The 14,078-nt window shown below is 48.7% G+C and overlaps 1 protein-coding gene and 1 long non-coding RNA gene across 6 annotated transcripts in view; one reads left to right on the top strand and one right to left on the bottom strand.

Annotated features, from left to right (window-relative positions):
• MEIS2 (Meis homeobox 2) overlaps positions 1–4,569 on the bottom strand; it is a 172,178-nt gene extending 167,609 nt beyond the window's left edge. The window contains exons 1-4 of one of the 2 annotated variants that reach the window (XM_067296650.1): positions 3,680–4,569; positions 2,460–2,692; positions 803–944; positions 273–323 (exon numbers count right to left, since the gene is read on the bottom strand). In XM_067296650.1, coding sequence (XP_067152751.1) covers positions 273–323; positions 803–944; positions 2,460–2,692; positions 3,680–3,691 — 438 coding nt within the window. In that variant the 5' untranslated portion in view covers positions 3,692–4,569. The remainder of the gene's footprint in view (positions 1–272; positions 324–802; positions 945–2,459; positions 2,693–3,679) is intronic. The other variant, XM_067296649.1, reaches the window with a different exon arrangement.
• Positions 4,570–4,903: 334 nt separating this feature from the next.
• Positions 4,904–13,780, top strand: LOC106482811 (uncharacterized). 4 transcript variants are annotated; one of them, XR_010884167.1, is made up of 4 exons: positions 4,904–4,969; positions 6,578–6,656; positions 12,556–13,365; positions 13,700–13,780. It is a non-coding gene; the product is annotated as an uncharacterized lncRNA (long non-coding RNA). The 4 variants fall into 4 exon arrangements; XR_001292239.2 differs by lacking the exon at positions 4,904–4,969 and having other exon boundaries at positions 5,700–6,656; XR_001292238.2 differs by lacking the exons at positions 4,904–4,969; positions 6,578–6,656 and adding an exon at positions 8,097–8,641.
• Positions 13,781–14,078: the final 298 nt, after the last annotated feature.

Raw genomic sequence — 14,078 nt, 5'->3', positions numbered from 1 at the left:
ACTTTAGCTTCCCGTGGCTTTTAAACACAGCTTTGCAATGCATTGGGACTTGAGAGTTTGCCTCGGCTCACTTTAAACGTAGAGCTCTTTGAAGCCTCTTGACGGTAGTTTGGGAGCCTTCTGGCTCTGCCCCCCTCCCCTGCGCCTCCAGCCGGGGTGCCTCAGCGCAGCCTGCCTCCGCGGTGCCCGGGGTGCGGCGGGCGCTTGCTGTGAGCTTGCTGCGAGGGGTGGGAAAGGCGGGAGGGGAGCGGGGCCACGAGGTGAGGCCTTACCAAATTGTCCAGCTCTGGGTTTGAAGAAAAAAGTGGTTTTTCAGCGCGGACCTACAAGAAGATGAAAAAGCAGCGTAAATTACGGCTTCTTTCCTCAGCCCTGTAACCGAATCACTTGAAGGGGAAAAGCATGTGACAAAACTAGCCAGTACAGGTCACATCAAAATCCGGCTGGACGCCCCGGAGTCCCTGTTGATGTGGAAAGGAGCCTACCCCGCTGCCGGCAGCCCAGAGCGGAGCGCGCTGCCCTGTCACGCGAGCCCTCTCTTTTTGATCTCTTCCCTCTCTCCCGCTTCCTCTGCCTCCCCAGCTCGACCACAGTCGCATTTCCCTTTCACTAATTCATGAGGGCGAGGGCGAGGGTGTTAAACGCGGCGGCGCGGAGGGGCTCTCCGCGGAGGAGCGTCAGGGCGAGCCGGGCCGCGGCGCGGCGCGCACCCCGCCGCCCCCGGCGGCCGAGCGGGGCCGGGGCCGGGGCGCTGGGGAGGGCCGGGCCGGGCCGGGCCGGGCCGGGGGGAGCGGTGCCGGACCTGCTTGGCGAAGACGGCGATGTCCTCGTTGAAGGAGTCGGAGGAGCAGACGTCCCCGCCGGCCACGCCGGGCTCCCGGGGCGTGCAGGTCGCCAGCTCGCACTTCTCAAAGACCAGAGCTAAGAGGGGGAACAACGGGTGCCTACCGGGCAGTGGCACACAAAGAGAGCGGAGGGGTGGGGGGAGAGGGAGGAAAGAAGAGCTCTAATCAACAAGTATTTTTTTTTTTAAATGCACGTACACACACAGACACACACACACACGAACATATCCACGCTCTGCTGCCTTTCAATATTGCTTCGAGCAGAACAGGGAAGAATCCCATTTTGAAATAAAAACGAGGGTTTTTTGGAAACTGCGAATGCCCGAGCCGCATCCCTGTGCAGTCCCCACAAATCAGGACAAAAATGACCTCTGCTCCAAACGCACAACGCACCAAACACACGCACACAAGCAGGCAATAGCTCAGCTGGGAATCTTACACTTTTAGCCACAGCTTAAAATAACGTGAAACCTGGAAGATCCCATCCCTACCCTCAAGCGATGACCTAAAATGAGAAACACGGGTAGGCAAACTGTGCAAACTACTTAATACGTAATTTTATTTTTCAAGGAGCCTGCTAACAAAAAATGTGGTGAAGTTTCCTGGCTTAGGAAGCACACCCAAATAAAATACCAGCTGTCCAGATAAGTGAGCTGGGGAGGGGGCGGCGGGGGGGGAGCACTTCTAGAAATATTTTCCCATAGTTGGCGTAGTCAGAAAATAATATATATTATATGCGTGCTAAGTAGTAAGCATACGTTTGTCTGTTTTCTCCTTTGGTGTCTGATCAAGGCCCCACACTCTGTCATAGATGTTGCTATCTCTCCTTTTAGGATAATTTAGTATTTTTTCCAAAAGGCACTGAAGGGAATCGGTGTCATTCCCCCCAAGCAATGCACTGGCACAGGCTTGAGTTTTGCTGGATACGGTTTGGGTTTTTTTTCTCCCATGTTCTTTCTTTCCTAAACAGAAGACTCAGCTCACTGCCTCCAATGTATTTATTCCTTCTAACTCAGGAAGAGCTGCTTGTGAGAAGCGAATCCCTTTTATTCTTACTGTCTTCGGCCATTTGAATAGCTCTTTATTTACAGTGTTGGAAGAGTGTTATTATGGCATCTTGATCAACGAGATCACCAGAACGACACTTCTTCGACTGAAATCCAGCGCAATGAGAGCCACCTCTCCTATCTGAACTCCTGACTGGGGCCTTTCCGAGAAAGACAAAAAAACCCACGGCAAAAAAAAGAGAAAAAAAAGGAAACAGCAGCATGCCTCCCAAACGCAACCTCTTCCACTTAGAGGTATATTTTTACAGGAGGCGTTTGCTGAGGCGCTGGCACCTCAGCTAAGAATCAGGCTCAGGCTGTGCTTGTGCTAAAATTCGTGGCAGCGGTAGCGGCACACGGCGCCTCCGCGCCCGCGTCCCTCCCGCCCGGGTCAGAGAGCGGGGGCCGCCCGAGCCGCGGCGGCCGGCCGGGCCCGCGGGGCTCCGCTCCGCCGCCCGCGCCGCGCCCGCCGCCCCTGCCCCGCGCCCGCCGCCCCTGCCCCGCGCCGCTCCCCGCGCCCCGGCGCTGCCGAGCAGGGCCATGGCGCCGGCGGCCCGGCGGCACCTACCCGTAGATCGCATCCTTGTCCCGCTTCAGGGCGTCGTTGACAGCGGAGCCCATGCTGGCCGGCATGACATTGGGGTGCGGGGCGTGGGCGCCGTAGTGCTGGCCGGCGTGGAGCGGCGGCCCGTGGTTGAGGTGGTGCACCGGGGGGATCGGCCGCGGCGCGTGGGGGTCCCCGTACATGGACGCCGGCACCCCTACTCCGTCCATCCCGCCGTAGTGGGGCAGCTCATCGTACTGTCAAAAAACGGGCCGGAAGAGACGAGAGCGAGAGAAAGAGAGAGGGGAAGAGAAAGAGAAAGAGGAATAAAAAAACAAACAAACAACAACAACAAAAGTCAGAAGAGAGTAAAGCACCCAGACAGGCACGAGCAGAGCAAAACAAAACACGAACAGCTGCAACAGGGGGAGAAAGGTACAAACTGAAATCAAGTGGGACAGGGAGCAGAGGCTGGAGAGGCTGAGGGGGGAGCGGGGGTGTAAGGAGAGGTAAAGGGGGAAAGTGTGTGTGTCTGCGTGTGTGTGCGGGGGGAGACGGTCCGCTTCAGCAGGGGAAGGAGAAACCCTAGCAAGGAAACCGGGATGAAAAGGAAGGAAACGGAGGAGAGAAACTGGAGTTACCCTGAATTAGAATGGAAGGACAAAAAATAAAATATAAATGAATAAACAGGCAGAATCAAAAGGAACTATATAAATAAATCAACACTGGGAAGGAGAGAGGAAAGATGGGGTGCATCGGAGGGGGGGAGATAAAGGGGGAAATAATCTGAAAGTTACCAGAAACATTATTTAGGAGCAATTCCCCTTGTTCTTGTCAAAGCCAGGGACAAAACAAGCAGCTATGTATGTATACATATATATACATTCGTATATATACACACACACATAAGTATTTCCTAGTCTTTCCTAGGCAGCAGCGGCAACGGCAGCAGCAGCAGCAGCAGCAAGCTTTCCCCTGTGAAACCCGTGCTACTGAGCAGCTATAGAGCAGGGAAATCGCGCTGCTGGGGGAAAAGCTGGAGAGGAAAAAAACGTGGAACAATTGCAGAGAGAGACACACACACAGAGACACTCACACACAGACACAAAAAGCTAGTGAATAATTTTTGCTGCTATTTTTTAATAGTGGCCGCCATCATCATCAGCAACAGAGGAGACCAAATCGGACAGGCCCCTTTTAAAAGAGGATTTATATATAGGTAAGTGTTGGAGATTTAAACCTACCCTTTGCGCCATCAGTCTGCGCTCCAATAAACTCCTGGATGTGTCGTATATTTAATATCCCAGTCCAGCAAAGAAAGTGATTTAGAGTGAAGAAGATTCCTTTTTTTTTTTTTTTTTTTTTTTGCGACCCACTTATAGACTTCTCCTATTCTCCAATATGGGTAAATAATAACAACAACAATAACAATAACAATAATATATAAAAAACAGTCAAGAACCACGATGAGTTTCTGTGTATTTCTTCTTTTTCTCTCTTTCTCTTTTCCTTTTTCTCTTTCTCTCTCTTTTTCCTTTTTTCTTTCTCTACGCAAAAAAAAAAAAAATTGTCAAGCCCCCAAACTGAAGGTTACGATCGGCCCGTCAGCAACCCACATGTAACCAAACTGTCGTGTCTCATGGCTTTTTGCCACTCCAGCTGTCAATCAAAGCCAGGGAATGTCAAGGTAGTGAATGAATGATGGTTGATGATGATGAAGAAGAGAGGAGGAATCTTTTTAACCCCGGGTTCTTCTTCCAGTAACTCCGCGCTTGGGTTTTGCCTTTTAGGATCGCTATAGGGTTTTTTTTTAAGTACCGTGAAGGGGGGTGGGGGAAGATGCGAAGAAAAATTGAATAGTTTGCAAAGCCCGGACTTCCCCCTCTCTCCTCTTTTTTTTTTTTTTTTTTTTTCCGGTAGGTATTTTGTCTCCCTCTCTCCCTCTCTCTCTGAGATGAGTGAGTGTCAGTAAGTGTTGGCAGGTTGGCTGCTGGCTGGCTTATAGAAGAGGCTCAGTTTTGCAGCGCTGATCGGCGGGAGAATGAAGTGACGGAACCCGGAAGTAGTGGTGGCCATAGCCAGTCCTGCAGCGCGGCGGCGGCGGCGGCGGCGGCGGGGAGCGGCGGCGGGGCGCGGGCGCGGGCGCGGGCGCGGGAGCGGCGGCGGCGGCGGCGGCGGCGGCGGGGAGCGGCGGCGGGGAGCGGCGGCAGCGGCGGGCGCGGCGCGGGCGCGGGCGCGGGGCGCCCCAGCCGGCAGAGCGCCGCCGATGCGCAGCGCGCCAGCAGGGCGGCTGCAGCGCCGCGCGGGGGGAGCCGCGCAGCAGCCCCTGCCCCGAGCAACCCAGCGCGTGTAGGAAGGAGAGAGCGTGCGAGAGAGGGAGGGAGGGAGGGAGCGGGCGGGCGGGAGCGAGGGAGGGAGGGAGGGAGGCAGGGGAGGAAGGACAGGGAGAGTGCGTGTGTGCGAGTGTGCGAGGGGGGAGAGGCAGGGAAAACTGCAGGGAGCGAGAAGAAAAGTGCGGTAGAAGCCCAGACCGGGTTGGTTTGCGCTAGATTATTTTAGCAGCAAAATACCTTCCGATTAATCGCGATGTTTAGCGTCTGATTTATGTATTGAATTATTTATTTAAATCTCCAGCTATCAGTGTTGCCGCGAATGGTATGCGAGTCTGAGGGCACCGAGAGCTACAGTGTAAGGGGGGTGGGGGGGCATGTAAAGTTGATCTTCCCTAGGAAGGCAGCCTGCTCTAGCGAAGTGCTGTGTCTCCGCCAGCATGTTATGTTGCAAGTGTGGTTTCTTTCCTGTGTAAATTCATTGTGCTTTCTTAAAAATTAATTTTCCAGGGCATGAAGAGAACGCCTCATTCAAACCATATTTGGCACCGCTCTTCATTAAGTGATCGCTGCTATCAACCACGCTGTGGATGTCTTGGGGGGGGGAGAGGCGGGGGGAAAGAGGGGGAAATCCCTTTTAGTTGTGTGATGAGGCTGCCGGTCTTTGAAAAGGGCTTAAAAACAAAGTCATGCTCAGCCTTTTGTAGGATAGATCCAGATGTTATGTAGATTTTTGTTTGCATGTTCACTTTGAGCGGATCCGTCGGTGTGCGCAGTATTTCCGTGTGTATGCTTCTGGAGTTTGCCGTGTATCTACGTCGCGCTTGTGGAATGTATGCTGAGTATTAGCTCGGTAATGCCTTCTAATGGTAGTGCTAATTACAGTGGGGTTATTTAGCAAATTAAGTGAGATATTGCACCCCCACCCTTGAGCACCAAATGAACTTTTCCAAACACACACACACACACGCACACACACACACACACACGTTAATTTTGGTGTGTTTCTCTCGCCCAATCGCTTTGCCGGAGCTAAAGCATGCCTTACCTCAGAACAGTCAATTACCAAAGCTACCCGGGATCATCAATCATGGGGGATGCTTGAAGTTTAGGGGAGGAGCGATGGTCAAACTATCGATTGCTGCAGTTTTGTCCTCCCCAACCCCCCACCCTCGTTCACGGTCCCCTGCACATAAAATCTAAAACAGACTATCCCGTTAATAGTGGGATTTATCAATGATTATGTACCCAGTTGTGAATGTGGCCTCATACATAGATAGCTTTTAAACGTACACCGCAGAAAAATGTCTTTGATTCAGTTAGGGTTTGTTTTGTTTTGTTTTGTTTTCATGATAATGAGGATGATTTTAGGATTTTTTTTTTTTTTTTGGCGGGGGGGGGGACTTTAAGAAAATGACTCAAAGGATAGTTATAGAAATTTGGCCTGATTTTAATAGGCGTAGGGAATGAGCTCCAGAGGTCAATAAACCCCTCCAAAATGATGAATGATTGAGTACCTGTGATGATGATAGTGATTACCGGAGCAATTAAACAGTTTGATTAAATGAGCCATCATAACAATGATGTCTGCGGGAAATCAGCCCTCACATATAAAGAAAGATAGTGTGGAAGGCTGACAAACGCCAGTGGGCATTCCTGCGTGTTCTGATAGCGCCGAGCCCTGCAGAGCACGCTGTATTTACAAATATGAGGGCGATATGGAGAAAAGTCACTCTCCTACTTTTAAGCCAGAGTTGCACTCTGCTTAAAAACCGCCAGAAGCCGGAGAGCAGACCCGTTTTTTTTTCCTAGAGGATCTCCTCCAAGATTAAAGCTAGTCCTAAGAGCAACCGAATTGCTGTGACTGACTTTCACGGGACTGTAAAGAAAGGTGAGTAAAAAAGCCCTTAGTATGTAGATCTCTTTCAAGCAGTGGTTAAGTCGATTCATTTCGGAAGGAAAAAGCCAGTCTTCTTGTGCAGTATTTTATACTCTGTCGTATAAATCGCTAGCGTAATTCAAGATATTCATGGTAATGAATGCTTGGCTAATCCTTTGGGTGCACGGAGACCTACAGAGCAGTAGGTTATGCAAATCCTTTCCTACTTTTACAGCTGTACTTTTCTAGCAGATTTTTTTTAAGAGATCTAGTCATCGATGAATGCTATTTGTTTTTATTTATTTTTCTCTTCCCTCCTCCCCCAAAAGATTCCAAATTCCTAAACTTCTGTGGAATCACTTGGTTGTGATACAGCCAATACAGCCAGCTTCGATGACATATTTTAAATATTTGTAGCTTCTAAACTTATTTTTTAACCGAGGCAGTGCAAACCCAGACCCATGCCTCTTGAGATATACAAGTGTGTCTCATTTCCAATAGCTTCGGTATCACTGAAGAAGAGGTCTTTCCTTCTAACGTGGCCGTGCAAAAGCAATCTAGTTACACTGAAGGCTCCATGTATTTGTTCAGATCTCAGGCTGGGAGTGATGTGGGAGAAGTTCATCAGTTTTCTTCACAAAAGGAAGTTTTTAAACGACTTTGCTCCCATAGAAGAAGGCGCTTCATTGTTTAGGACAAAATTTTAGACTTTATTTTTTTTCATAATTGTGTTTTTCACGGGAATGCCTGTAGATCTCGGTTCTCTGGACTAAAGAATTGCTAGAAAGCAGCCAAAAACCAAGGCTGCAAAAAACAGCCAAAGATTTTGAAGTGCTCAGTGCTGCTCCTTTCCTCCTTTCACTTGTGTGTTTTTTTTTTTTTTTTTTTTAATTAACCCCCTGCGTTGGCCAGCCCTGCTGTGCGTGTATGTAATCTGGGACGGGGACCAACTTTTAAAAATGATTTTAACTTGATAGAAAGTGAAATTTCATATGATAAATGAGGGGCTTTTCATGTTCCTGTTGTGTCTTTTTTTCCGTGAAAAGAGCTGAAGCCTTTTCCTCTTCTCTTCACTATCCCAGTGGATTAAAGCACACAGAGAACGTGGTTTATAAAGTGCTACAGTTTAGCCATTAAAAGGGAATCTCAATTTAGCGCCCTTAAGTGAAAGTACTCAGCTATTACAAAGATGCTGTTGGGAACTCAGAGGGAAATGGGGTACGTGGAGAGTCGAGGTTTCCAAGTTCTCATGTTATTATTATTATTATTATTTTTAGCGTGATGATGTATTTCTTTTAAAAGCCAGTTATTCACGGAAATTAAATTGGCTAATTTCGATTTCTCGTGCATCACTTCCACAGCAGAGGATGTTCCTCGGAAAAGTGTGGGAGAGCCGAGTCGGTTTTTTTCCTTTTCTCTCTCCCTCTCTCTCTCTCTCTTTTTTTTTTTTTTTTTTTTTTTTTTTTTTTTTAAGATCAGCCCAAAAGTCCAAAGAGAAATGAGGTGTCCGGTATGGAAGTGCATCTCAGTCAACAGCCAGCTCCTTTTGCCGAGGCTGGAAATGGTTTTAACAGGCGGTAAAATTTCATCTTGTGGTGTCAAATTGGGGTCAGTTTGGGGTTAGCGCTCTCAGTGTCCGAGAAGGAGCTGTCCAGCTGTGTGGGGTTTCATTAAGGGCAAAAGATCCGTTTCAAGAAAAACAATACAAAGACAATCAGAGGGCTAAAGATCCTCTTCAAATCGCATTTTACAAGTGCACCAGAACAAATATGGACGCTGAAAACTATTCCCTTCAAACTCCCAAATCGGCTTCTTAGCCCTTGGAGGGAGTGAGAGAGAAAATCCTCTAAAACTTAAGAGTCTGTTTTCAATCAGCCTTTCCGAAGTGTGGCTTCTCAGTCCTTTGCTGGCTTTGAGACGTGCCTCGCTCGTTCGCTCGCTCGCCCGCTCTCTCTCTCTCTTTTTCCCCAGCCTTGCAAAAGCGGATGGCACAACAGGTAATATTTCGGATTTCAAGAATATATTCCATCGTGTATCTTAAACTACTGCTTGTGTGTGTGTGTGTGTGTGTGTAGTGCAAGATTTAATGCAAATAGAAAGGTTTCTGGGGGAAAACAAACTATGCTTACACGAGATCCTCTTTGCCCCCTTCGGAAATTCTCTGCACTCCTTGTAGGCAGTGCTGTGGTCTAATAGGTAATTTGGGGTAGATTTACTTTACGGTTCCTAGCATTTGTGGAAAGCACCTATTGTTAATCTGGTTTATTAAATTTGCGTGGTTTAAATCCTCTTAGCCTCCCTACATCTGTTAGAACAATTGACGCCTTACTACAGGGACAAATAACTTAAACCTTAATCTTGTTTGTAACTTTATTCAATGTTTGTTTGTTTGTGCGCTGAGTTGAAGTATTTTTGGATGATGCCATTGTATCCAGAAAGATATACTCTACATTTGCAGGCAAAATTCATAATAGATGGGCTAAGGAGACTGTGAAATAGAGTGAATTATTTTGAATATTTGAATTGGCATTTCATGTTCAACTATACTTCTAGGAAATGTATCAGATTTAAGGAAGAAAGCAACCTGTCTGTTAAAAGGTATCTGCAGGGTACAATGTAACTATGATCTTGTGGCAAAATCCCCAGAAATTTTTCTTTCCATTCTGCTCGCAAGGCGAAGCGTGGGGTGCAAATAGTACCTTTTCATTTTTATAATCGGGATTATTCCACAGTTCCAATTCCTATCTCCACAATTTCTCTTTAAGGCTCTCTGCGTTGCCTATACGGCTCGTTGTTGTAACTTGAGTCAGTTTTTATTCGTCCCAATCCAGTTTGTTTCCCCTCCGACTTTCCGCAGCTGCAGGAGATTCGAGGTCCCATCTCGGATGCCCCTGTGAAATCATGCGCATTTTAGCTTCTGGAGATCACTGGATTCATTTAGCTCTTCACCCTCATCCCCCCTCCTGAAAATAATGTACTTCGCTTTTCAGCAATCTGTTAGTTTTAGAAAATCTTTCCAGTCCAGAAAGTCAATGGTAGCCCATCGCGGTGAACTTTTCTTGACCTCGACTGCGGTATGACTGCGATCTTTGGGAGCTGGATTAGGAGGAGGTTCATTTACTTACCTGTTAACTTCCTTTTAACCCTCTTTCTTCCCTCCCTCCCCCCGCTTTTTAGACCGCCGCGAACCAAGAGGGACCGGGTTCTGCACCCGCTCCCAAGCCCTACGGTCCCCCGCAGCCCGCACGGGCTCAGCCCGGCCCTTGCGGGATGCCCCTTCCCCGGCTTCGCGCTGCCCCCGCCCGCGGTGCCGCGGAGGCGGCGGTGCCATCAGCAGCCCTCTAGCGCTATCTGGCGGGGCTCCAGCGCGCTCCCGCCGCGCCGCGCCGCGCCGCGCCGCGCTGCGCAGCCCCTCCGAGGGCCCGGCCCGCCCGGCCCGGCGCGGAGCCCGGCGCGGCCTCCGGCTCTGCGCCTCCGCCGCTCAACCGCTCCGCGGCTTTGGGCGCTTGTCCCCCTGCCCCGCGGGGCCGGGGCCGGGGCCGTGGCGGTGAGAGGGGGCACGGAAGGGCCCCTTTTAGCCCCCCCGCCCCGTCTCGTGGGTCTAACTTGCCTCACACGCGGATGCGCGTGAAGCACTAATATACAACGAGTGCTGAGCTTTTTTACGTCGTGGACTGGGAGGTTTGTAAAAGTGAGGACCATCAGCAGCCAACGTGCGTATTTCCATCAAAAGCAGAAAGAAAAAAAAATCTGTCATGGTTTTGTTTATAACGGCGTGCAGGCTGTTTCTATCAGGGTAGTTAAAAATCGAATTTGCATTTGTTGGAAGAAGCTTGAAGCTTTAAAAAAAAATCCATCTTTGCAATGTGACATCGTAACCATAAGGATAGTTAGGGCAAACTAAACCGCTTTAGTGCAACATCAGAGCATCCGAGAAGCCTCCAAACGCCGCTTAGAGCTTTCTCTTCTCCCTCACTCAAAATATTCACTTTTGTTCTCCAGCTGCCTATAAAACTCCAGAAGAGGAGTGCCCTCATTTTTACACTGGAGTTCTCGGTCCGGAGAGAACAATATCCTCCTATTTCTTTTGAAATGATACGGGGACACACCACACACGCCATCACTCGAAGCACGAATCTCCCTCTTTTTGAAAGAGCTGCCCGGCCCATTGTTTGAAGTGAGATTCAGCGCTCAGCCCAAAGAGAAAAGAAAGGAAAAATCTTAGGAGCCCGGTTTGGTAGTGCATAGAGAAAGAGCTGACAAAATAACATAGCGTGTTTCCTAGAAATATGTGATGAGTGCCCGCGGTGTGTTCCTAAAAGAGAGTTTTCTTTCTAAAAGATTCTGATAGCCTTTGTACGTCTTTCTTTTGATCCCACAAAGGGAAAGCAATATACATATATGTGTTTGTTCTCCATGCAAGAAATGCAAGGGACCGTACAACAGAATATACGGCCGGTTAGTCCTCATAATGCTTAGTTTTGCTGTAATTAATTGAAAACAGTTATTAGGTCGTCATTGGCAATAGCGTAAATAATTGCAGCAGATTTTTACTTAAAATTGACCGGTCACAGAGTGATAGATCGATTCGAGGTATAAAAATGATGTATCAAAACATCAATGTCGATTATTTGAAATATTGTAGTCGAATCTTTTTATTGCTTCATCGGTTAAGTGTCTGAAAGTGCTGTGTTCCAACATATATTTATGTTGTCAATACTGTCAAAACTGTCAGTTTTATTACAGTGAATTTGTAATACATTTCGGATTTGCTCATTTACATAAAATGCCCACCCCAGATACCCCTCCTTTTCCCCATCTCTGGAAATCTATGTCAGTTTAATCAAAGAATTCAGGACTCTTAGCTGAAGCTAAAAAGTAAAGACATTGCTCTATTAAGTCCACTTTAAACGTCCCTTTGGAAAGCTTGGGCCATTTCTAACTTGCCATAAGAGGGAATTTCCCTCCCACCCCCCGCGCCCTTATTTCCCCAGTAGAATTTAAACACTTTGCTACCATCACACCTAGATTAAACCCTTCAGGAGAATTGGGAAACTATACAGAAAGACACAGATGATCCAAAGCACACCTGTGAATGCCGAAACCCTCCCAAAGAGAGCAACAGCCTCCCCCCCACCCCCGAACTGCACCCATGCACCACGTACGTTTGGGTACTGGTAGAAAAAAAGGAAACAAAAGGAGCAATGAATATCTGTACTCCTTTCTTAACAGCTGGGAGCCCAAATGAAAAACGCAAGTTGGAAGCAGTACTGGCTGTTTTATTCCCACCAACCCTCATTTTAAGAGGGGTTGATCCGGTCTGATTAGTCATAAGCGCCGATTTTTTATTAGCATGGTCTCGGACACCTCTCTTTAATTTTCTCCGAGAGCCCAGTTGGGGGGGTGTAGAAAAACTCAAGAATAAACAAATCCGTTTACACGCTAAACTCTCTTCGACCGCGCAAACAGTGAAATTAGTCAAGTAACTTTACTCCCCACTTCACCCCCCTGCGGGGGGGAGCTTGTTTAAAGACATTGCTGAGAAGGACCTGAGGATTGTTGTTGTTGTTATTTGTGTGTGTGTGTGTGTGTGTGTGTGTGTGTGTTTTAGGGATCTGTTTATTTAAAGAGATGCTAAAGAGAGCTCTGAGTTCACGGGGAAGAAGGAAAGGTTGGTTTGGGGAACGGCAGCGCGCCTGGCAGGTATTTTAATGACCGTCTCTGCCTTTGAACGCCTTTTATTTCTCTGCTTATTTTCATCCGGAATATTTTCCCCAGACCAGCTATGATTTCTGTTGTAATTCTTGTGTGTTTGTGATCACTTCTGAGGTAAATTGAGAAGTAAGCTGCGCAAAAGGAGGAAATCGCCCCTGGGGTTCTTTGTTTACTTTGGTTTGTAAAATCTTGCTAGGAGATGGTTTCCTCAGTGTGTGGCAAGTGTTTCTTCAAGAAATTCATCAGCCCTTCTACAATTACTTCGAGCTCTGAGGGAAGAGAGCTGCCATCACTTTCTCACATCTCAAGGTGTTGCATGGAGGAGAGAAGAAAAGGCTGGAGCATTTAATTACAATGGGGGTGGGGGGAACGGAGACTGAAGAAAGCCCTCCCAAGACTGTACCTGGAAAAGAAAACCGGCAAGGGTATATTTGGGAGACGTGTGTGCCATTTAGAGACGGGTAAAAGCATCCCATCTTCTGCAATAATTAGTCTGAACAATAAACATAATTGGAATAAAATCAGTTGGAAATTCCTGCGTTTTTAATTACGTTTCATTTTGTGGTAAGCCGTAAAATTATGAATGCCTCTCAATTAAACACTATCCACTTGTAAAGCATTTAACAATTATTCCTTAATCAGTTGGAATGTTAGCCACAAATGATGCTGTTAAACATCAAAGGGACGCCTTAGACGTTACCTTTTAGTCATAAGTAAGAGGATTAATTTCTATAATTAGAGGGGATAAATATGTGCATAAATACATCTAATTTTTTTTACACGTTCTCATCCTGTCTGGGAGAGGCGAGGATCTTTGACACTGCCTGCACCGCTAGTTCTCCCCCGGCTCCGAGGAGGCGACCGCCGGGAGCAGCGGGGTGAGAGCACCCCTCCAGGGAGGCCTGATCCTGCGCGGAGCTCCGCGCCTCTCCGCGGGGACTGGGACCCCCTCCCACAGCCACACCGGGGCTCAGGATCGGGCCCACCACGGCCACAGGACTTCAGGGTAATTTGCAGCCCTCTTTGGGTTTTACTTACTTTTTTTAACGGCACCTGGGGTCTACCTGGTGTCTTTATTCCCTCGGAGACAGTTTACTGCCCCCAAACGAAGCGCAAGATTTGAGTTGAATGCCGCAAATAAAATTAGCATGACCTTGATTATACTCTGTATGAATATCTCATTTACCTAATGACTTTATGTCACGTACGCAGAGGGTCAATTTCCTTTTAACCTTTCCCATTGCTGCAGTAAGCATTCTTTTATAATCAATGGCTGTTTGAATAATCAATTCATATTTTATGATCCCTGACAAACTCAATATATGTGTGCCTTGTTTCAGCAAAGCAGCTGGCCCTTCTCCGCGGCGCTTTCACGTCCGAAGAGTTTGCGGCGGGGCCGCCCGGCTCCACGGGGAGCCGCCCCGGGCCGCGCTCGGCAGCCGCCCCCGGCGCCCAGCGGTGCTGCGCGGAGGGCTGCGCAGGGCGCTGCGCGGGGCGCTGCGGGGCTGCGCGCCGCCGCCTCCTCCGCGCCGCCGCCGCCGCCGCTGCCGCCGGCTGCACACGCGGCCCCGCCGGGAAGCCTCGGCTGCCCGTCCGGGCGCGCCCGCGCACGCCGGCGCGCACCTATGCGCTCGCGCCGGCATCCAGCCGCCCCTTGAATCGCACCAGCTCTGGACATGCAGTTTCACGTGTTTTTCCAATCGTTCAAACTACAGTATG

The sequence above is a fragment of the Apteryx mantelli genome, chromosome 4 (genome assembly GCF_036417845.1).
Source record: "Apteryx mantelli isolate bAptMan1 chromosome 4, bAptMan1.hap1, whole genome shotgun sequence".
NCBI classification, from domain to species: Eukaryota; Metazoa; Chordata; class Aves; order Apterygiformes; family Apterygidae; genus Apteryx; species Apteryx mantelli.
Note: the sequence above shows the minus strand (reverse complement) of the source record. Positions and strands in the feature narration are given on the sequence as shown.